Genomic DNA, 25072 nt, shown 5'->3' with positions numbered 1-25072 from the left:
GCACTTGGAATTCTTGCGACAAACCTTCAGTTAAAACAACTTAGGGGTTATTTTGCTTTTAGGAACCTAACTAATCAAGACACAATATTATGATTAAAAACTTGGGGATCCCATTCTAGAAAATCTGGTCTTGTATCTAAGGATTTGCTAGAATTTTATGAGGCACCCAGTCTCCTCGAGTTTATAAAAGATGACCCCCTCCCCCAACAAAAAGGTCAATTTGGTATTTATGTAAAGCTATTTGTCTTCATAGATCAAGGCATGATTTCCTCATTCCTCATACTGGGAGATGTGCTGGCACACAGTCACTCAGAGATGATAGTGGGCTCAAGCTTGGGGTCTATAGCCATGTTTCCTTCTGCCAGAGGACAAAGACACAGCAGCCTCCCTGCTGCCCTTGGACTTTGGAGAGACACTGCCTTCTTTTCCCGGTGAAACAAAAGCTTTATCTCCTCTGATAAACAGGAGGCTAAGGCAAAGGAGAAGATGAACTTCAGCAAGTCCAGTAGTTGGACCCAAGAAAGTATACTCCATGCAACACCCAACAGGCACTTCAGGTGCACAGACTCTGAAATAGGGCAGACTCTGAAAAACAACCAAGGTGTGTTTTTTTAAAGGGATATCAGATAGGGCCACCAGATAGGGGCTTAATATCCAGAATATACAAGACACTGGTAGAACTTCACAAGAAGAAGAACCTCCACCCCCAATAAAAAATGGGGAGAAGAAATCAATAGAAACTTCCTCAAAAAAGAAATTCAAATGGCCAAAAAGCACATGAAAAAAATGCTCTACCTTGCTAATCATCAGGTAGAGGTCAATCAAAACAGCAATGAGATATCGTCTTATACCACAGAAACTGTCACACATTAATAAGAACAAGAATAACCAGTGCTGGAGCAGATTACGGAGAAAGGAACTCTCATTCATTGTTGGTAGGAACGCTGAATGGTCCAGCCTTTTTTGGAAAACAACATGGACATTCTTCTAAGAACTAGAAATTGGGCTCCCATATGACCCAACAATACCACTCCTGGGAATATATCCCGGAGATGCAAAAATCACAGTAGAAAAGATATCTACAGTTGTATGTTTATTGCAGTACTGTTCACAATAGCCAGAATCTGGAAAAAAACCCAAGTGCCGGAGAACAGATGACTGGAGAACAGATGACTAAACTAAAGACCAAACATGATGGCCTCTTGGTATCTGTATTGCAAATTATAACATCCAAAATTAGAGAGAGAGTAATAAGGAAGGTGTGGCCCAAAACTAAAGTAAAAGAATGTTTTTAATTAAGATTTCCTCTTTGCTTATTGCTGCATAATAGTCCATTGTATATGCATAGCACAACTTTTTCTTCCCAATCAGAAATGTTCTGGCTGTAACTGTGCTTCTGTCTCTACAGTGCTGATCCTGGCTTCTCTGACTATTCTTTGACCCATACCCTTGTATAGCTGCAGCTTTCTATTTTCCCTTTAATGCAGATATAGACTAATCCTCCCTCTAGTCATACCACCACTATGGCCTCAGGCTAAGTGATTAAAGCCAGTTACATGGCACCTCATGACATTATAGGTCCATTGTCCCTAAGTCTGGAAACTTTGAATCTAGATGTATAACAACATCTTGGTCCATTGATCCACAATTGGTCATTTGGGTCTTTCCCATATCTGGACTATTGTATAAAGTACTGTAATAACTGTATCTTGTTCACTGAAATCAGCTGGAAGGAAAGGGAAAGATGATGTTTTCTGTGTGATATATAGTAAGAGCAACAGATGATCAAAGGCAATAGAACTGGATGGTTGGTCCACAGAACTGAAATTACGTAGAGAAGAAAGGTCCTAGGAGGAGTCATTGAGGCACTGAAGGGAAGTGGGCACTCTCGTAGTGGGTGTGTTATTGGAAGATGGATACATTAAGAGGATTATGTTCATGGGCTGAGCAATATTGCAGAGGGGAGGGCACTTGTGTTGCACATGCCATCCCAGATTTAATCCCCAGCACCCCATATGGTCTCCTGTGCAGCACCAGGAGCAATCAATCCTTGGGTGCAGAACAAAGAATAACCCTACCCAAAAGTATTCATAAATCTAACATCTCATTGTCTCAATACAAACAGGGAAGATTTAAAAAAAAGTTATTCAACTTCAGCACATGTAAGTTTTGATATTTTTTTTAACTAATATTACTGTTACCATGGGCTGGAGCGATAGCACAGTGGGTAGGGTGTTCGCCTTGTACGCAGCTGACCTGGGCTGGATTCCTCCGTCCCTCTTGGAGAGCCCGGCAAGCTACCAAGAGCATCTCACCTGCACAGCAGAGCCTGGCAAGCTACCCGTGGTGTATTCGATATGCCAAAAACAGTAACAACAAGTCTCACAATGGAGACATTACTGCGTCCTGCTCAAGCAAATCACTGAGCAACGGGGTGACAGTGACGACAGTGATAACAGTGACTGTTACCATAGAACCACGGTTCATCCACAGATAGAAGCATTGCCTCCAAGTGTTAATTGTTAGGTGGCCTTGAGCAAGTAACTCAACCACTCACTGCCTTCATTTCCCGTCCACAACAGTCCAAAAGGTGGTTGTGTCATAGGAGTTTTATTCACACACCATGTTTACAATAGCACCTGGGAAAATAACTAAGGGCATACACAGGCTTGCCATTGTCAGTGAAAGTCCAGGCTACTGTTGCTACTACAGCTGCCTATGCCTAATTCTCCGTGTGGGAGAAAGTCAGAAATGACGGTGCCTTCAGGTGTAGAAGCCTGTCGTTTCTTATCAGTTCCTAAGTGACCTAAACCAAATTCCTCCTGAGGAAAAAGACGGCTGATCTGCTGCAGGTAGAGCAGGTAGGAGAACAAAAGAATTCTCTTATTGAAAACAGACAATTTTCTGAGGGCTCCTGGAACCTCTCCTCTGAGATCTTGCCATTACGGCAGGGCGGTAACGGCACTGTGATCCAGGCTGAGACCCTGCCCGGCAGAGCGGCAACGACACCGTGTGGGAAGCCAGTTGGCTGGCTGTGCAGAAGCCTGGCCTGCTCCCATTTTCCTAAGGAAGAGCAAGTGGAAGCTAAAGAAAGTGTAGAGGATAAATTTCACTCTATGAAGCCGTGGCTTTTCCTTACAGCCCCAGGAAAGACCCTGCTTGCAGCTGACATCCACAAGGTCCGTCCACCACGGGGCTGACAGCTCCTCTGAGCTCTCCGAGAGCACCAAGGACGAGGGCTGGGAAAGGAAAGAGCCTATTTCTGCTCCTTAGAGGCCCGTGAGAGGCATCCGCTCCGTCAGGAAGGAAGAGCCGACCTTCCTTAGCCATGCAAAATCCCACATCTCCACCCACTGATACTATTACTTAACAAATGAGGATTTATGTCTGATCTTCAAGAAAAGGATGACATCTCCTGCCACTTTTACAGAGGGATCCATTCTCATAAGCAAGGGCTAGGCATAAAACTCTCTTACTGAGAAGCAGGTGGAAAATATTGTCGGGAATAATTCACTTTTATTATTCTTGTAAAACTGAAACACAGCTGCAATGATCAGAAAATCACCTGACTGAAAAGACTAATTTTTTATCTTTAAGCAGTTACTTAAAAAAAAATAACATTAATTGCTCCTCAAATATTTGACTACAAGGAGAAAGGTATTTCTTAACACACAATTAGCTGGATTATGACGGTCAGTGTTGCAATATTAGTCGATGGCGCCATGGGTTTTTCCTATGGTGAAAGCTTGCTCTTTGATTTGAAAGTTGACTCACTAGGAAAGAACAGAAGAAGCTTTGCCTGCATCAATACAAGCTGAAAAATCCATCATCCCGTGCAGCTCTGAATCCAGAACTCCCTGACTGGTATACACTATGCTGTGCCAAGTATATTTTTGTTGCTAACATGTTAAACACAACATCTGAAGAATGAAATAGAATAAATATTTTTAAATATTTTCACGAAAATATTTTTAAAAGGAATTTCTGGTGCAAAATTATGTTTTTATTTGGGCAATGATAGCTCTTTAGGGAAGATAGATTATTGGCATGTCTTCAAAAAATTGCTATCAAAAAAAGTGTTTGTACTTAAACTTTATGTTTAAAATTCCAAGTTGCTCTGCTCTAAGCAATTGAGAAGGGTTAGGGAGGCTGTGCTATAAATGTATTATACAAGGTTGCTTTGGGCAATATTCCGTTTCAAAGGGCAACCAGTACAGAATCATGAGACATTTGATAACCTCTGGTCTCCATTCTAGAAATCTAGATCAAGGCAGGTTTGTCCTATATTGAAAAGAATAAGACTGGATATCAGATAGATCATTGTACCACTGTATCACTGTATCACTGTCATCCCATTGTTCATCAATTTGCTCGACCAGGCATCAGTAACGTCTCCATTGTGAAACTTGTTGTTACTGTTTTTGGCATAATGAATACAGCACGAGGAGCTTGCCAGGCTCTGCTGTGTGGGCGAGATACTCTCGGTAGCTTACTGGGCTCTCTGAGAGGGACAGAGGAATCAAACCCAGGTCAGCTGCGTGCAAGGAAAATGCCCTACCCACTGTGCTATTACTCCAGCCTGATCAGATAGATAATATAGATAAATTATAAGTAGTACATAAAAAACTATAGAGAGATAAATATAGAAATGCTTTAGAAAATACACTTGTCTACCCAGCATCATTTCTGAGACCTCAGCTAGTCAATAGACACAGCTTCTGAAGGAAAATATGAAATTGGGCCCCAATTTAAAACTATATTTCTTGTTAACAATTTCTGCCTAAGATTCCATTGGTCATCAGGATGCCAGATATAATTTCTAGCTGTATACATAAGCACATGCAAGTTTTCACCATCCACCTGGCACAAAATACATTCAAGATGCCTGTAGGTGGGGCTGGAGTGATAGTCCAGTGGGTAGGGTGTTTGCCTTGCACTCGGCTGACCTGGGTTCAATTCTCAGCATCCCATGTGGTCCCCCACCCCCAGCAGTGACAGGAGTAATTTCTGAGTGCAGAGCCAGCAATAACCCCTGAGCATCGCCGCATGTGACCCAAAAACCTAGAAAAAAAAATAGAGTGACCCCACAGATCTCCTAAAGTAAATACCAAGAGCAGAAAAATCCAAATAAACAGAAGAAAAACTCAGGGAGTGGGGTGCAGAGATTAAACTCCTGAGCAGTTTCTACACACCAGAAGGTCAGAGACCCAACCAGCAAACTGGACCAGGGAATGAGAAAAAGATCCCATGTCCAGTTCACTTCTCTTCTCAGCATGCCCACAAATCCACTAAGCAGAATTAGCAGCACTTTGCCAGCAAGAAAGAGAAACTCAGATGCTTTCTGATCTACCCTCCCACCACTCCGAAGGGAGGAAACACTGCACTTTAGACATTCAATACACATGTGTAGGATAACAAGGCCTCAGATAGTTTAGGTTTATTGGGTTGTTCCCATCACAGTGCTCCTTTTCCTCTATGCTTATTTGTAACTTCTTTCTTTGTGCTCTGTTGACTTGTAAATATTGTTTTTCTCTTCTCCTTAAGTCCTTTGCATAGTTTATTCAGAGCAATGTCCTTTTTGTATGGGTCCAGGAAGACTGTAGCAAATGTTATGCTTTTGTAACCTGGAGTCATTTGACTCTACATGATATTTTCCTCCTGGACATCTGTTCTCTCGACCTAAGCCTCAGCTGCCCTTACTTCCTAGCACCCCCAAAGGCAGGGTCCCGACGAGGGACGGGATGACGCAGGGCAAGAGGTGAGTTATGTGCTACCCTGGCATCGAGATGGGCCTGGCCAAAGTGCCTAATGCTTAACTATAAGTTAAGAGCTTGGTCGTGGACAAATGCTGTCATGATCCAAAAGGTAATAACTAGATTTGGATCCTGCTAGGGTTAGGAATGATTAGTCTGGCCTGAGCGCTGTAGTCTGAGTCTGTGGCAAGATGTTCCCTAGAAAGCTGCCCTATAAGTCTCAATGTATCTCTTACTGTGCCCATACAAAAAAATAACTAGTATTGAGATATTAATTAAGATGCTAGGAGGAAGGGAATGCCTCTAAGTGGTGTTTCCTTTGAACCTGGTGGGCCCTCAGGAAGGGCTTTCTTACGTTGATTTTGCTGGGTATGACTAGGGCCTTGAGACACAAGTAAGGGGGAAGAGAAAGAGAGGAATGCAGAAAGCTGGGATCGAGGAATGAGGGGCAGTGTGAGACTAGAATGGGAAGCTCAGAGAGACTGAACAGGCGCGTGGAGAGAATGGAATAAACAACTGATCAATCAATTGGCTTGGCCTTCATTTCTTCTTCCATCTGCCCCATGGCCTGGGCTGCCCCATGGCCTGGCCGCCCCGAACCCGAGCTGCTGATGGGGAGAGCCGCCAAGGCTCTCCCCCAGCCGCCCCCCAGGCAGAAGTTTTTAACACACACGCACCTCCAAGTTAGCCTCCAAGGACCTGCGTGTAGACTTGGTAGAAGTTAGCAACTCATAGAATCCTAACATAACATTTTAATATAATTTAAATTTAAATATAATGTAGGCCGCCATGTCACAGAGCAGCATTATTTTTTTTCTCAGTTGGATAGTGAGCTTTCCAATCTTTTACATGGGACAATACTCAGCATTAGTTACCAAAAGGAGGAAATGTACCTGCTGTGCATTGTGGGATGAGTAGCTGAGGCGCCTTTTCTTTCCTTTATCCCCTCCATCTTTCTCATTTCAATAAGGAAAGGAGTTATGGATAACCTCCACAATTCCTTTCACTGCCACTCTCGAGGTTCAGGGAATCAGCCCTGTACTATAAAGCTATGTTTATGTGGGAAACTAAACAGGCACGCAGAGTTGGCCTGTCCGAGGGTTAGCGAAGAGAAAGCTATTCTCCTCCGCATGCTCTATCCTCAGAACTTCCTCTGGTGTTTGAAATTCCAACACACGCCACGGCTAAAGGAGCATGACTCCAAGTCACAATGGCATCAAAAGGAAGAGAAAGAAATATTTTTCAGACATTCATGATTTTCCTGCACACTGAACATGTAAAAATGCTGCTTTCATAGGATGCGAGTAAAGGCGTTAGGGTGAAGGAAGTCCCTAAGCAATATAATACTGGCGTTATGAAGGGAGAGGCCTGAGTGCTTCACAGAGCATGCCCAGCACGCCCAAGCTCCCTGACCCCACAGAACTCAGATTGGGGCTGGGACTCTGAGCAGACGCTGCCTCTCAAAGCTGGCACCTCCGGTGGCAGGAATGCCCATGGTTGCCGCCTACACTGGATTCCATTTTCCCCTGATATGCCAGGTTTGGTGATCTACTCCAACTACAGGAACATCAACCTCTGCCTGGAAAGTCCTCACAGAGAAGGTTGGGATATAGTTTTAATCCTGGAGCGAGAGGATTTTACAAGAGCAGTCCAGCAATTCTGAGTCACCTGTCAAAGGCGCAGGGGAGGGTGGGAAGGCAGCAAAGCACAGCTGAAGCATAAGAGGTAGAGCAGATGGAGGCAGTATGAAGCAGCTGTGGGCTAATGACATCAGGCGATTCCCCCCTCTATGCAACAAGGAGCCAGCAGAAGTTACACAGGAGAATATTCTACTCAGATTTGGGTCTTACAAAAAAAAAAAGAAAGAAAAACAAACATTGCTGGGGCTGGAGCAATAGTACAGTGGGTAGGGCATTTGCCTTGCACGCAGCTGACCCAGGTTCAATTCCCAGCATCCCATATGGTGCCCCGAAAACCACTAGGAATGATTCCTGAGAGCAGATCCAGGAGTAACCCCTGAGGATCTCCAGGTGTGACCCAAAAAGAAAAAAAAAAAAAAGCATTGCTTCTAAGAAGAATGAGCATGATAACGAGAAGACAGAGCAAGTAATGTTTGCGTGATATATTACATTTCTTCTTCTGAACACAGATTCTCCCAGCGGGTAAAGTCCCCCCAACCCTCACACCAAAGAATATTTAGCAATGGCTGGAAACATCTCTGATGGTCACTTCTGTAGAGGCGAGAGGGTACTTTTGGTTTCTACTTGGGTAGAGCCCAAGGGTGCTGCTTCACATCCAACAAAGCAAAGAACACCCCTCCACAACAAGGAGGCTTCTGATCCTAAAAAGCAGTACAGGCTGAGTGAGAAACCCTGTGCTAAAAACAGCTGAAGTGGCCAGAGAGGACGAGACAAAGCAGCCCACAGCAGACTTCCCAGGGAGACAAAGAGAGGAGCGGATGGTGGAGCTTCTTGAGTTTTCATGGTGCCACTCCCTGTGCTGGGTGACAATCCCACACCCAAGGACTTGGCCAGCTCACCGCATTCCACTTCAGAAGAAGAATGCTATTACTGGAATCACCTTGAATTTGGACCCAATTGATCTCTTAAAGGAAATCACCCGCAAACCTCAATACCCAATTAGTGACAATGTGCCTTAGAATCACAGCTGATCAAAGCAAGCACGAAGGCAACAATAAAGAGCAGAATCAGTGCCTCTGATTCTGCCTGGAAAGGAGAAAGCAGGACCATCTTCCAATTTTAGCAAATCAGTGACCTTTCAATCAAGGTAGAACAGTAAAGCAAATTCTCCTGCACTCCACTAAGTCTCCATACCAGAAAACACTCCCTAGGGGACCAACCCAGACTGTCACCACTTCAGATACTCACATCCCATTATCTGGCCCGTTTAGAGAACCTGGAGTCTTTACAACATAAAATGCAGACACATTTAAAATCCCCTCTGAGGGAGAGGAGAAAAGGGAGAGAGAGGGGCCAGGAGAAAGAAAGACAAGGAGAAAAAGAAAATGCCTGCCACAGAGCCATAGAGCCATGGAGGATGGTTGGAGGGGAGATGGGAAGGTGGCGGGAGGGAAACTGGGGCCATTGGTGGTGGGAAATGGACACTGGTGGAGGGATGGATGTTGGATCATTGTATGACTGAAACCTGGTCATGAACAGCTTTGTAACTATGTATCTCACAGTGACTTAATTAAAATATGTATATATACTTTATATATATATACATATATATATATATATATATTTAGTCCCCTATGTGAGTGCTAAAGAGGCAGTACAGCAGGTAAGGCACTTGCCTTGCATCCCGCCAATCTGGGTTCAATCCCTGGCACCTGTTATGGTCCCCTAAACCATGTCAAAAGTGATCTCTGAGCACAGAACCAGGAGTAAGCTTCAAACACAGCTGGGAGTAGACCCACAAAAAAAAAGTAATACTAAAAATCTCATGTTATAAGCTATGATATAAAAATACTCTGTAGCTGGACTGAATGGGGAGATAAGAAGGTGTTTTTTTCTGATAATGCCTCTTTGCTGCTCTCACTCTCATTTCTACCTGCACCTTCAGGGCTCACCTTGGTCTCATTAGCGTTGCTTCCACTACAACAGTACAGCAATTGAAGGCTGTTATTTGGAAGCAGAGTACAAGTACCAAACACAGGAGCCAAGTTGAACTTCACAAATTGGAGAATCTGCCCTCTCGTCGGCTTTCAATTGAGGATATGGGATTTCATTACAAAAACAATGCCTGTGAAGGAGCACGGGCAGGAAACAGCCCTGCCAATATAGCATCCCATAGATTCAAACTATGTGGCTGAGAAGGGATTTAGGATTTAGCAATACATCAGGATTAAAGGGATCTTTACAGAGAATGTGGGCTGCATAAATATATTTCTAGAGGAAAGTAATGGATATTGGTAGTAGTGGTCACCTCTGGGGTGACAAGGAAACATCAAAAAAGTTCCTTTGACAGTATGACATATTATGCACTCTGAAATCTGAGTCATGTACGTGAATTACAATTCATAAAATAATAGCACTAAAAATACTGTGCAATATGAGAATGATACAAAACCAACTCCTAAAAAGCCTTTGAAACAATTCCAAGTTTGCAAATTCCAAGTATCCATTCTCTGACTTGGCCTCCTCTAACCTGGGTGTTTCTAGGAGCATGGAATAAGAAAAGCAACACTACCATGGACGCTTCAAATCTGCTTCTGAACTCCTAATCCTTATCTCCAACCAGGGGCTTCTTCCTCAGAGAGTCCCACCCACGGGTACCTCAAAACTGACATGTGCAAGTCCAAATTCTTTTTCATTCTCTCTTCCCTCAAAGCCAAGTCATCCTCTATATTCTTAATAATTATTAGAAATAACTATTCACAGGGCTGGAGCAATAACACAGCGGGTAGGGTATTTGCCTTGCACACAGCTGACCCAGGTTCAATTCCCAGCATCCCATATCATCCCCCGAGCACTGCCAGGAGTAATTCCTGAGTGCATGAGCCAGGAGTAACCCCTGTGCATCGCCGGGTGTGACCCAAAAAGCAAATAAATAAAGAAATAAAGAAATAACTACGCTTCCCTCTCTAAAATTATTTGGCAATGTTTCCCTAGTCTCACCCTTATTATAATCACCAAATAGTGTTAATTCTATCGAGAGTGTGCTTTTCACATCAGTGCCTCTGGTCCTGTCTTTTCTGGCTCAACACCTGATCACCAGTGTTCCTTCACCCGTACCTCAGCAATATGGGTAGATGGCCACTAGCTCATCCTCTGCTCCACCGCGTTCCAGTCCATTATCCTTCTCATACAAGATTATCTGTGTTCAAGAATCTGGGATAACGCCTGATGACCTACTGGAGAGAGCCCAAATCAACTAGCTTTCCATTTTACTTTGCTGTCTGAAGAAACGTTTCATCCCTGACACATCGCCTGTCTTCTGGACACTGGGTGCAGCAAGTATTGACTATTCTCGCTCCTGGCATGCCTCCACAACATCTCGCTCCCTGTTTCCTTCATATCAAAGTTTCCCTGTGCTTCCCTGGCCCTGATTGTCCAAAAAAGGAAATACTCGTTTACCTTTCTAGACCCCTCTGAAAAGCTTTTGGGAAATACTCCCTCCCCTCCTTGTCCTGCCCTCCCCCCAACACACACACATACATACATACACATGCTCCTCTCGCCTTTAATACACTTCATCATTATAGCGCTAACCATGCTCCTTCATAATTATTTATGTTTGCAGCTCCCCTGCCAGAAAAAAAAAAAGTACTATATTTTATTTATCTTTAAATCCACTGAAACTCCCTGCTAGCTTTGCACATAAATGTTTTCTGGATGAATTGACTAAAAGTGCTTTGGTAAAACTGTAACACATAATCTCAAAATATTTCAGACCTCTGTGGCTAAAATCTCATTTCTTTGTCCTCTCTCTCTGCATACCTATTGGCACGCTAACACAGGGCCCAGGAGGGTCAGTTATGCAGCGGGAACTAGCAAAGCGCTGCTATTTGTAAACAGGCCCATTTGTAAACCCTCTGGGCTAGATTTAGAGATTGCCTTTCTAACTCTGACAATGTTCCTTTGCACTCACTCCACTCGAAGCATTTCTTTGCCAAATGTCTTGAGTCCTATAAGTAACCTTTGTTTACCCTGAAAACAATTTCAAGAAAGCTGAAAGGAACTTAAAAACCATGTAGTGACCCAGTAGGGACTCACCTGGTCAGCAAACCTCCAGCCTGCCTAAGAAAAAGAGGGGGCCCCCGAGACTCCACTCGGGGACCCTTTCTACCACCATTAGCTACTTAATTGCTCGAACCTCCAAAAGCTCTCTGCTCCCCTGTGAAGACCATGGCAGTCCATTAATCACAAGATTATTCAAGTAAAACAGCATCATAAGCAAAGTGGTCTGAAGAATAGTGCTCTTTTGGGTTCTGGGACTCATTTCCAGCACTGGGAGTTGGGGGGGCAGTCTTCTTACCAACAGGGAACAATTTTATGACAGCCTAGAGGTGTCTCATAATATAATTTAATTCTGAGACTATTACCCAAGCAACTATTAAGTCCCACAGTTCAAGAACTCAGTCCTACAAGGCCACCCGCACCAACACCCCAATTCAAAAGCCAGGCACAAGTTCTTACGACCATCGGTGCTTCTCACTGACAAGTTATCCGGGGGATCCAACAGCCGAACCCTGGGTTTCAGATACCAGTTGTTAGGTCAAGTACTTAGCTGTGCTTCTAACTCACTCACTACAAATATGAGGTCCCACAGACTCCTTCTGGAGAACAATTAATTTGCTAGAGTCACTTACAAGGATGATAGAGCATCCAGATGAACATCCAGAGGGAGCGAACGCAGGGTGAGTGTGGGGAGATGTCTCCGAGTGTCTGCACTTTCTCTGACGGTGCCACTCTCAAAAGTTCAGGCATTCACCAACCCACATGCTTCCAGAAACTTTAGTCTTTTGGAAGCTTGATCAAAGCTTGTTACACAGGCTTAATGAATTAAATCTTTGGAATGAGCAATCGATTCATCCTCCAACTCGTTATCATGCTCATTCCTCTCAGAAGCAATGTCTTCTTTGGTAAGACCCAAATCTGAGTAGAATATTCTCCTGTGTAACTTCTGCTGGTTCCTTATTGCATAAAGGGGGGAAACGCCCGATGTCATTAGCCCACAGCTGCCTCTTACTGCCTCTACCTGCTCTCCCTCTTATGCTTTAACTGTGCTTTGCTGCCTTCCCACCCTCCCTTGAGCCTTTGACAGGTGACTCAGAATTGCTGGACTGCTCTTGTAAAATCCTCTCGCTCCAGGATTAAAACTCTATCCCGCTCTCCGCCGCTGCACGAGCGTGAATCCAGACCCAGCTAAACTACTTTCGGCATGGGCAGCTCCTCGCAGAATGTCTCCAGCCTGAGAACTAAGCCACGGCCCCATGCCCGCCCAGGAGGGGAAAGGTATTTCTCTCTCTCGCCTCTTCCTTTCCGGGGATGAAGGGTGTGGTGACCGCCATATTATGACGACCACATATGGGGTTTACAAGCTTGCAATGATCCAATATCTGGAAGAATCTCCAAATCTCCCTGGACTTAGTTGTTAAAGTTGAGCGGCCGCACGACCTCATTTCTCTTCACAACAGGTCTGACTCTAGTGGGGTACTCCTAACAATAATAGTGAGGTTTGTGTTGAAATATTGAATGTAACCAAAGTAAACAGAAAGTAAAGTGACACTTATCAGTTACAAGGCGGGGGGGGGGGGGCGGCGGGAGGTGTACTGTGTGGGTTGTTTTTTTTCTTTTTTGGTGGTGGGATATGGGCACTGGTGAAGGGATGGTTGTTTCAGCATTGTATAACTGAGACTTAAGCCTGAAAGCATTGTAATTTTCCACATGGTGATTCAATAAAATAAAATTCTTATTAAAAAAATAAAATAAATAAAAAATTTTATTGAAAAAAAAACCTCTATCCCAACCTTCTCTGTGAGGACTTTTTAGGCAGAGGTTGATGTTTCTGTAGTACTTTGCCTTTATGTTGAGCAAGGCTTATGGTTGCATTGGTCCATGGTTTTATGATTCATGGTTCACCGGAATCAACTCAGGGCCAGTTGGCAAAGGCCTTAGAAGAAAGAGGAGACCAGACTGGGGTTGGAGTAGATCACCAAACCTGGCATATCAGGGGGAAATGGAATCCAGCGTAAGCTAAAACCATGGGCACTCCTGCCACCGCAGGTTCCAGCTCTGAGAGACAGCGTCTGCTCAGAGTCCCAACCCCAGCAAGGTCGGACTGCAGGTTCCTCCAGTCAGTTGCTTCCCGGGACAATCAGGATCTAGTCCTGGATGACTTAAAGGGATACCCAAAGAAATAGCCTAGTAAAGTAGCCAAGGACAAGTCTAATTCTCTGACCAGATGGGAAATAAAAAAGGTTTCAGAAACTGTGCTGGAAATTGAGGTTTTAAAAATCCAATTATTTATCTCTTGATATGTCACAAATTTCAAGTAACAAATTAAGGAAATTAAGGTCAGATTAGGTTAAGCACTCATTTGAGTAGAGTCCCAAGTAAGAAGAGACACAGTTTTCTATCTCAAGCTCTTTGCTTTGGTCTTCTCTCTCCCTCGAATATTGTCCCCAGAGATCTATGCACTCAGGTCTACTCAGCATCCCTCCCCAAGGCTGCCCTATTCCCCCACCAAAAATCAGAAAATGTAGCTCTTCATCTCCTCCCCCTGCTTTGTCTGTCTTCACAAAGACAAAGTACATCCAAGTTTGTACATCATACTCATTATTAGCACATCACAACCTGTTCTCTCTCTTTCTCTCTCTCTCTGTTCTATGCTGACCATTGTCTCCCTTATTCCAGAGCAGAAGAGAGAGCTTTGCATTGCTCTGACAATCCAAGCCTCCAGTAGTCTCCTAGTAAGTGGTTGCTCATTTTCTTAAATACTTAAAGAAATGTAAGGAAGCCAGAGCAATAGTACAGTGGGAAGCGCATTTGCCTTGCACTGAGCCAACCCGGATTTGATGCCTGGGATCCCAGATGGTGCGCCCGACAGGAATGATCCCTGAGCACAGCCCACTAGAATCCAACACCCCCACCCCAAAATCTAATTCAGGAAACCACTCTGAAGTTGTTCATGATTTCAGGAAAGATGCCTGTCCACATGGTTAAAATGTTAAAAGCTAACAAGCTTAATTGCATGTAACTAGTGGGTAATAAAGGACTTCTGAGGAAGGAATGTTTGTACAGAGGCTAGAAGGACAGTGTTTGCTAGAGATGGCATATGTGCCCCCTGGATAGTGATGGGAATTTCACAGTGTGGAGGAAAGGGGCCAGAGCATTTCTCTCTGGGAGTCCGCACACAGCCCTGTGTCAGGAGGCCAAAGTTATGAGTATGTGGGGGCTCACGGCTTCCTCCATGATAAGCAGCAAGCATGACATCACCATTTTGCTTCCCTCCACGCCCCTAGCTCAGCTATTTGCAGCAGAGAAGAAATAAAAGCCCCAAAGGCAGCTTCTCCCAAAGCAGACAGAGTCAAAGAAAAATCACCAGCCGATATAGATTTAGAGATGGTGGTGTAATGGGAAGAGAGTTCAGGAAACCAAAACAGCAGAAGAGCAAGGCCCAGGGTTCTGAGTTTGACGATAATTAAAAAAGGCTAATGGAGGGGGCAGTGGTGAGTTTTAGAGGAAGCCCCTTGGTGTGGGTGCAGGCTCCTGTGGGACAGACAGGCGTGTCTGTTCGAGCCTCCCCTCCCTGTTTATGGCTCCATCTTAGTAAAAATGAGAGTGGAACAACCTATACCATAAGCGGTTGTGGGGGTTAAATGATCTGACGGAAGCAGCACCTGAGATGCAGAAACGATCCTTGTCACCCTTGTGACAGAGTGAGCCGTGACTCCCTGAGTGCAACATCATCCAAACAGTCTATACGAATTGTGGCTTTAGCAGAATCACTCGGTTTAAGCAGCGATGCTGTTTACAGCCTGAGCAAAGCAGAGGGCTGGTGTGGGATGAAGCTAAAGAGTCATACGAGTGAGGTGAGCAGACACCATCTACCCAGCTGAAGAGCCTGATATTTCAACGGAATTCTTCATCCTTCAGGTGACTGATGTGGCTCTTAGGAGCTAGAAAGGAAAAAATTGTTTTGGAGGTAAAAGAGGGTCTATATCACTTTCGGGTAAAGTGAACATTGATCAGCTCCAAGTACGATGTTCGCTGTCTAGCCTTGACTTACAATGCAGATACTCACGGTTCTGGGGTGTAGAGAGGGTCCGAGCCATGACGGATATATTGGGTACAGTGGAACACTCGATAGGCCAGTCCTGCCAGGAAGTCTCTCGGACTCAGATATCCAGCCACAGGTCTCACTGTGAACCCAGATCTTTCTAAAGAGGCAACAAAAGAGCCAAACTACTTAATCCAAAAGAATTTGAGGATCCAAGCAAGCCTTCCTATTATTTATCTAGGGTGTTCTAGAAACAAAGCCATCTCACTCTTAATAGTCTTAACAATTGAATGGCATATACTGCCAACAATTAGCACGTGTGCGGCTTTTGATTACCAAAATACACTTGTGAATGATGGTTTCCAGGGAAACAAGGCTTTCATTCAAATGGAAATAACGGTGAAAATAATATTTAAGAATCAAAGTTCAGAAGCCAGACTGGATTATGAAAGCTCAAATACAAAGGAGGAGAATTCAATAGAAACGATGCTTACCACTTAGGACTGGGTGTCTTTTTCTAATAGACAAATAACACACATGAATAAGGATCAACTCTGTGCGTATGTGATCAGTTGCACAGATAACTTATTCCCTTAACTAGCATCTTAGAATCAGTTCACACTAAGCTTCCTACTATCAATACAACGAATTCCTTCATTTCATAGTTCCACATTGTTCTCTGTGATATTATAATAACAATTGTATCAGTTGACTGCAACATAAAAAGATACATTCAAGTTCCAGATGCTCTGTTGGTTTCTTGTAAGAGAAAACTAAGTAGATACTGCAAAGTCTATGAAATCAGCCTGAACTGTTAGCTGAAGTAAGCTAGGCTGCTGGTCAACTGTGATCTCAATGGAAGGGCTACCTGAAGTTTCTGTCTTGTGAAGACTCAGAACACTCACAACAGATGGGATATTCTCATCCATGAGACCCGCACTGCAGAGGCTCCCATTCTGAAAACTTTAACTCATTAGGTAAGCACCTCAGAATGGTTTGAGCTGATTTTTAATGACAAAAACCATTTATTCTTATTAAAAAAAAACAAGTTCAACCTGGGGTTTGGGGCAGCTACATGAAATTTACCCCTATTCTCAAATCTCCCTGGACCCACAATCTTAACTGTATTTGTGCCCATTTCAAAAGCTTTCACTTTAATTTGTTGGATCCTGAATATCAAAAGATAAAAGGGTTTTCTTATTTTTATGTTTTATGACAATCTGGTCAATGTAGCCCATGTATGGGACATGAGTGTTAGTATACAAACTTTTTTTTATTATTATTATTAATGAGCACCATGAGGGTGCAGTTGCAGAGTTTTGTGCCTGTGTTACAGTTATACAATACTCGAGTACCCATCCCTCCACCAGTGCCCATTCTCCTCCACTGATGGCCCCAGGGTCCCTCCCCACTATGCCGTCCCCCCCCGCCCCCGCCCATGACAGGGAATTCCTTATTGTTCTCTCTCTCCTTTTGGGTGTTATGGTTTGCAATGGAGATACTGGGTGACTACTGTGTTCAATCTATAGTCTGCTTTCAACCCGCCTCTCCCATCCTAAGTGGATCCTCCACTACACTTTAGTTGGTGTTCCCTTCTCTATCTGAGCTGCCTTCTCCCCCAGCATGTGAGGTCAGCTTCCAAGCCATGGAGCAGGCCTCCTGGTACTTATTGCTACTATTCTTGGGTGTCAGTCTCCCATTCTGTTGTTTTATATTCTGCAAATGGTCTCTTTCTTTCTGACTCATTTCACTTAGCATGATACTTTCTATGTTGACCTACTTTAATAACTATGCATTTCATTTTTATATGAATTTTTAAACATAGGACCAGAGATCTAATAGAGGGATAAGGTGTTCACTTTGCACACAGTCAAACTCAGTTTCATTCCCAGCACCCAGCATCACTACGGATGAACCCTAAGCACAGAGCCAGGAATAAGCCCTCAGTACAGTCAGATGTAAATAAGCCAACATGTACTCATCAGATTGAAAACTTTGAATTTATGTATACCATTGTTTCAAACATATAATAAAGTTTTTTGTTCATCCCCCTCACTTTCCTTCTTGTTCCTGTTGTAATGCCTGGGGGTCACACACACTTGCTTATGGTAATTGCATACTCTGGTTGCAGTGTGCCAGAGATCAGACACTACCTGGCTCCAGGAAATCCAAAGAACAAGTCACCAAGATTACACCCAGAATTTGTGGGATGGTCCTGAGGATTGAACTCACAACCTCAGGCTTGCAAGGTAGGCATTCTACACTGATCTATCCCCCAACCCTCCTAAATCAGGCCTTGTTTAAATGAAACTATTAAAAGAATTAAAAACACACTTAAACTGTTCTTACTAAGTACCAATGATTGATACAGAACTCCTGGCATACAGTCATCAAGGGCTGTGAAGAACAATGACAATAATTATCACAGTTAAGATTCAGAATTGCTGAATGCATGTAAGCAAATATCCCAAGAACTATAGGAAAAACAATTATTTTCTCCTGCCAACCACTTTGAGGTAGATTAAATAATCTCCATTTTCAGAGAGGAAACTGAGGTACAAAAAGGTGTTGAGAGCAAAAAGGTCACATCAGTAAGAATTGACAGAGTGGGAACTAAAGCTTAGGCATTCTACAATCTAGAATTGATGCAGAATCATATAGTCTCAAAAAAAATTATATAGTCTCTCGTGAAAATACTAAACTGGAGGACAGATGTGGCAAAAAAAAGTTATATGATGGTATTCTAATTATTGGGGTTTGAGAAATAATGCAGCAAAAATGCAATCTCTGTACGTGAGCGATTATCAAACCCAAGATAAATATCTAAGATTCATCATGGACTCTCAGTTGAAGTCAAAGAGGCACCAACCAAGGTAAGACCTGAGGGAAGATATGAACTTTTTAAACGAGAAGACTGTATAATGTAATTAGGTGCCAGTAAGTTATCTGGATCAGTAGTTCACTATATTCTCTCTACTAGGAAAGAGTCAGAGAAATAGTCCTGGGCCTAAAGAGCATGCCTCGCATATGGCCAGCCCCAGTTCCATCCCAGTACCACATGATTCCCCAAGTACTGTCCATATGTGGCCCTATGGGTCCTAGAACACCACTTGGGTGGCCCACATAAATAATGAAGTACAGAAATTTAAAAAGAAAAAATCCTCGAGATGATGTTCACAACTGAGGCCGTCGCCATCATGCAAGGTGTGGTTCTCAGTGTACCGGCTCTGTCCGCTGTGACCGTGCCTAGCTCTCCTCTGGAGACATCACTGACCTAGCTCGAAATCACAAAGGGGACAGGTCACGAGGCATGCCTCAGGCAGAGCAGGAGCTTGAAAGGTCCCTTGCTTTGTCCTGTTGACAGCTGTAACATCAGCAACGCGTACAGTCCCTCGCAAGCGATTTAGGCTTTAAAATATTGATTTGATTCATTTACTACTTTCCCCCAGAGGAAACTCACTTACTCAAGTTTAACAGTATCTAGGATATTTCTTCATCCAGCACAAAATGTTTAGCAAAACAAATAAAGAGCCACCTCTGAGTTCCTTCCCTTTCGTTCTGTGGAGCAGGACAGAGTAGGGGCTAGGTCTGAAGCGGCCACGGACGTGGCAAAGCTCCTTCACAGCCGACCCCAGAGAGACCTGCCAGGCCCTGGAGCTAGATAAACATTGGAGGCAGCTCCCTGTCCAGAGGCCCTGCTCTGCTTCACACCCCCGCACCCCTAACTGTCCTCTTTTTGATCCAAAGGGATTTTCTTTTTGGGTAAAAAAAGCCCTTGACTGCAACGTGACTGCAACATGTGTCCTCCCAGAGCAAATGAGAACGCGTGTCCCTGTGGAGCCTCACCTTTCAGGAACAAGGAAACGTCTTCGAGCTGAGGCACGTTATCCTCCCGGTAGCCGCAGTATTTGGACAGCAAAGGGAAGTTTTTCAGATACTCCCGGCAAGCATGAGTGGGGTAGAGCTTGGAGAGCTCCCGGAACACAACACCCCAAGTTTTCGTTTCTTCCTCAGTGTACTCCACGCGGGGAATGGGCTGACCACTAGACACAAGAGAGGACAAATGAAAAGGCCCGAGGGCTTAGGAGTTTTCTTCTTATCTATCAGGATAACATCAGGAGTCAACTTCTACTTTTTTTTTAAAAAATTAAGAAACTGTTGTTTACAAAGTTATTCACTGTTGAGTTTCTAGCATGCAATGATCCAATACCTATCCCAACACCCCTGCCAACTTCTCTCTGCCACTGTCCCCAGGTTCCCTCCCACCCTCCAGCCTGCCTCCTTGACAAGCACATTTAAAGTTTGGCTGTTAGGGCCGGAGCAATAACACAGCAGGTAGGGCATTTGCCTTGTATGTGGTAGACCGGAGTTTAATTGCTGGAATCTCATATGGCCCCCCTGCCCAAGCACTGCCAGGAGTAATTCCTGAGTACAGAGCCAGGAGTAACCCCTGGGTAGCACTGTCTGTAGCACTGTCATCCAGTTGTTCATCAATTTTCTCGAGTAGGCACCAGTAACGTCTCCATTGTGAGACCTGTTGTTACTTTTTTGGGCATATTGAATACGCCACGAGGAACTTGCCAGGCTCTGCCGTGTGGGCGAGATACTCTCGGTAGTTTGCCGGGCTCTCTGAGAGGAACAGAGGAATCGAACCCAGTGCTATCGCTCCAGCAGGCTGGGCTGGCCCAAAAGAAAAAGGAAAACAAACAAACAAACAAACAAAAACTGTCTATTTGCAAAATTTCTTCACAATGTTAAAAAAATATTGCTAACCAACAACAACAAAAAAGGCAAGTTAAATACCATCTAACAAATGAAATCTGAATTTGGAGTCAAATAAGCACCCTTTGAGTTTATTACTGGAGTTACTAGAAGGCCAAAAATCATACACATCACAGAACCATAAACCAGCAATGAACCCTTTCATAAAATTCAGAAATATCAAGGCTGGAGTGATAGCACAGCGGGTAGGGCATTTGCCTTGCATGGGGCCGACCCAGGTTTGATTCCCAGCATCCCATATGATCCCCTGAGCACCGCCAGGAGTAATTCCTGAGTGCAGAGCCAGGAGTGACCCCTGTGCATTGCCAGGTATGACCCAAAAAGAAAAAAACAATTTAGAAAAATGGGTACCCATAACAGACACTTTGAAACATAGGGGAAAGTGAGTCATCTATAACTTAAACATAAGTAGGGGGAGAAGCAAATACCTGTTCTCACCATGCAGATGCCTGTCTGTGTTGTGGGAAGGAGGGCGGTGCACTGAACCCAGGGTCCCCACATGAAATTTTCTACCACCCTACCACTGAGCCACACCTCTGGTTCTAACCCATTCTCATTTTAATGCTTTTCGAATTATAGTTGTTCCTTCAATAACGTTCAGTTATTCAAACAAAAGTTAATTATATTAATTATAAAAGTCTTTGCACTTTTTATGCTACAAGGGCTCATAATAAAGACAACACTAAAGCTAAGCTTTTAGCTAAAACACTGCTCAGGAACCAGGATCTAACTTTACATGGATTACTGAGTGCACTCTGGTACAAATGTAGATCTCTTGTCTGGATTCCAGGTGGTGACTGATCCTCAGTCTCAGCAAGAAAGGACTCAAGGAGATCTGGGACGAGTCCTTCTTTGGGTTTTGGTTTTTTGGGGTGTGACCACACCTGGCTGTGCTCAGAGCGTAATCCTACCCTTGCACTCAGGGATAACTCCTGTCAGGGTTTGGGGGACCCCAAAGGGATCAAATTTGGGTTGGCTGTGTGCAAGGAAGAGTGCCTTACCTACTGCCATCTCTTTCTATCCCATTAATCTTTATTATTATTTGTGTGTGTGTGTGTGTGTGTGTGTGTGTGTGTGTGTGTGGTGCCAGGGATTGAATCTAGGCCTCACCATGCAAGGCCAAATGATGTGTCACAGAGCCACATTCCCAGCCCGAGGTAGTCTTTAACCTCCAGTGGGATGAGTGACCCTGCAGATATGACGTCACACTGACCAGTGATGTGAGGAACAGCTGACCAACAGCGCTACACTGCTCCCTAGTGTTACCAAGACACAGGGTCAAAAGACTACACATCCGCAGCCCTGTCAGGTCCTAAGGGGTCCAGGAAATCATTTCCTTATACAATTAAGGATCTTCTTAAAATATAACCAGGGCCAAGGCTTTTAAATGTCTAAATCCAAGCATCAGTCCCTTATATGGGGGTGGAGGCGGGGGAGGAATCGAATACTCACTGAGGTAAAGTGATTTCCCTAAGTAGCTATGAAAGGGCTCCATTAGCACAGCGGGAGTAAGGTGTTTGCCTTGCACAAGGCCGACCCATCCCTCTCAGAGAGCCCGGCAAGCTACCGAGAGTATCTCACCCACATCACAGAGCTTGGTAAGCTACCTGTGGCATATTTGATATGCGGAAAAAAAGTAACAAATCTCACAATGGAGACATTACTGTTGCCCGCTCCAGGAAATCGATGAACAATGGGACAACAGTGCTACAGTGCTTAAAAAAAAAAAAAAAAAAAAAACGAGCTCCACCAAGATTTGACCCGGGTGGCCATGCCTTTGCACAGCTGCTTGCTGCTGAACAATCAGGATCCAGAGCCAGCTATATGACTTGGGGTCCCAGCGAGTGCTTGTAGCCATGTCTCCAGGCTGTGAACTAAGCTTTTGCTCCATGCTGCTCCAGGAAGGGAAATGATTCAATTTCCAACTTAAATCTCCCTGGACTTAATTACTAAAATACAGAAATCCTAAATCGGCTACCGCAGCTGCACGACTTTATATCTCTTCATTCTCATCAGTGGAAAACTAATTATCAAATGTTTCCCTGTCAATAGGGCCGTATTCTTGGGGGATAAATTCCAACAAGAATAGTGAGTTCTGTGTTGAAACTCCAACAACAGTAGTGAGTTTTGTGTTGAAATATGGAATGTAATCAAGGTAAAGAGAAAAGGAAGTGTAATTTATCAATTAGGCGGGGGGGGGGCTGGGGAAGGTATACTGGTTTTCTTTTTTTTTTGGTGGTGGAATATGGGCACTGGTGAAAGGACGGTTGTTTGAGCATTGTATAACTGAGACATAAGCCTGAGAACTTTGTAACTTTCCACATGGTGATTCAATAAAATAAATTAAAAAAAAAAACTGAGTGTGATCTCCTACTACTTAATTGAGATGATGTAGAATAATGAAACAGGGAATGAAAGGTATCCAAAAGGTGTGTGAGGGGGTGGGGTGGGGGGTGCCCAGATTACTCTGGTCCCTAGATTCTAGAATTGAAAAAGAAGGGAAGGAAGGAAGAAGAGATTTACAGGAGGTAAGAGGGGCAGGAGGCAAGGGTTAGCTCTGTAGAGCTGTGGTAGATATATGTATCTAAACCACAGAACCAGCAAAACGGAAGCAGGAGTCCACGTTTATAATGAGGTCTGAGTGCCTAAAAGGATCCCATTCAGGGCCAGGGAAATAATATAGCAGGTAAGGTGCTGGCATTGCCTGTGGCCAAGCCTGGTTCCATTCCCAGAACCACATATAATCCCCAAGCACTGCCAGGAGTTATCCCAGAGCCTTGCTATACATGCCCCCCACCCAAAAATAGAAAATTTTTTAAAAGAGCAGATAATTAAAAATTCATTATTATTTTTTCAAATAAATACTTTCTAATTTTGTGTGTTTGTGTTTGAACGTTCAGATAAATGATTTAGGCTTCATCTTCATGCTTCCTTATGGAAACTTGATAAGGAAAAAAATGCACATCTTTTAACTGAAATCATTAGCTAGTAAGAATTGTGGTTGAGGGGCTGGAGCAATAGCACAGCGGGTAGGGCATTTGCCTTGCAGGCGGCCAACCCAGATTCGATTCCCAGCATCCCATATGGTCCCCTGAGCACTTTCAGTGGTAAATCCTGAGTGCAGAGCCAGGAGTCACCCCTGAGCATCACCAGGTGTGACCCAAAAAGAAAAAAAAAAAGAATTGTGGTTGAATTTTAGTATCCTGTTGCATTCTACAAGCCTCTTCTGCAATCACAGACAACAGTGATGCAAAAGGTTACCTGAACATCCTCAGTAGGTTCCCAGAAACTTCTACTTGGAACAAAAGGATGTTATAGGAAAGCATATCCTTGAATAACATCAGCTCTTTCCATGTGATTGGGGCTGGTTTTGTCTCATCTACATTCTAACAAAATAACATTGAATGAACTGACAGTATTCCAGGACTGTGGTGAATGAATGCTGTCCTTTAAAGCTGAAATTGCCTGGCACTCTCTTTGTCTCTAGTAGGATCTCACCCGAACTCCAAGTCATTTTGAGATTATTTGTGTTGTGAACAAACTGTCTGGGGTGAAAAAACTAAAAGACTTCTAATTTAAAGTGAGAAATTTCACAAACTATAAAATAGGACTATTTATTCCACATCTCCTCTGAAGGGGTGGGCTCCCTGCCCCAAGCAGAGTTCCTGAGGCCAAAGACCTCCAGAGCCTAGCCACAACCATGCTCAAGGCCCCTCTCCACACGTTCGGACAAACCTCACGCATGAAGGTACCGGCAGAGGTGTGCGGGACCCGGGGCTGAGACTTCCAAGCCTGCTCGGATTGGGACTGGGCCTCTTCCAAAGCCCATATTCCCCATTTTCCAGTAGCGAGGCAGTCACACCCAGAGACTGCCCCCAGCGCCGTGTGATCCCACCAACAGCCAGCATCCAGAGACTTAAAACCAAGCTCCCGGAAGCGTGACCACAAAGCAACACTATAAGTACATCTTATAGCCTACTTCTCCCTCTGGGAGAACCTGGCAAGCTACCAAGAGTTTCCTGCCCACATGGGAGAGCCTTGCAAATTCCCCGTGGCGTATTCATATGCCAAAACTAGTAACAATGCTGGGTCTCATTCCCCTGACCCTGAAAGAGCCTCCAAGGAGGCATCCCTGGGAAGGACGAGTAAAGAGACGCTTCTAAAATCTCAGGGCTAGGACAAATGGAGATGCTACTGAGACTGCTTGAGAAATTCAACGATCAATGGGATGATGATGATGATGATTCCACATGGTGTGCAGTGGTGCACACCATGAAGTGCTCTCCATTTAGGAAGGCTAGTACAGTTTTTCTGTAAAGGCACAAAAAGGATTTTGCCTTATGCCCTGCCCAATCTCAGTCACAACTGCTCAGTTCTGCCCTTGGGTCTGGAAGGCAGCCACAGACAACGGGTAAACAGATGAACATTGCATATTTTAATCAAGAGTCCATTAGAAAAACAGGTGGTGTGCTGCAGTTGTAGCATACTGATGTCTGGCTCAGAATATGAAAGGTGGCCCTCGACTGAAGTTGTCAGGGAGGGCTTCCTGGAAGAGGCCGAGAGAACCATCTGCAGTGACGGTCTTTGCTTATGACTGATGGCTGCTGTTAGAACATCACCTTTCAAAGCAGGTCCACCTCTCCAGATAGTGATGTAGGCAGGCAAGCAGATCGGGAAAGCCTCCTTCCCAGGTGATGGCAGTAAATTTCCTGGGAAGTAATAGCTCTGAAGTGGCAAAGGCCAACCTAGCAGAAAAACAGGAACTAAGGCCTGATAAGACCCTCACCTAT

The 25072-nt window shown here is 44.2% G+C and overlaps 1 protein-coding gene across 1 annotated transcript in view; it reads right to left on the bottom strand.

Annotated features, from left to right (window-relative positions):
* Positions 1-25072, bottom strand: part of TPH2 (tryptophan hydroxylase 2) — a 124451-nt gene that overhangs the window by 60788 nt on the left and 38591 nt on the right. Inside the window, exons 6-7 of the mRNA XM_004602678.2 lie at positions 19347-19543; positions 15525-15660 (exon numbers count right to left, since the gene is read on the bottom strand). Coding sequence (XP_004602735.1) covers positions 15525-15660; positions 19347-19543 — 333 coding nt within the window. The remainder of the gene's footprint in view (positions 1-15524; positions 15661-19346; positions 19544-25072) is intronic.

This window comes from Sorex araneus, chromosome 10 (assembly GCF_027595985.1).
Source record: "Sorex araneus isolate mSorAra2 chromosome 10, mSorAra2.pri, whole genome shotgun sequence".
In the NCBI taxonomy this organism is placed as follows: domain Eukaryota; kingdom Metazoa; phylum Chordata; class Mammalia; order Eulipotyphla; family Soricidae; genus Sorex; species Sorex araneus.
Note: the sequence above shows the minus strand (reverse complement) of the source record. Positions and strands in the feature narration are given on the sequence as shown.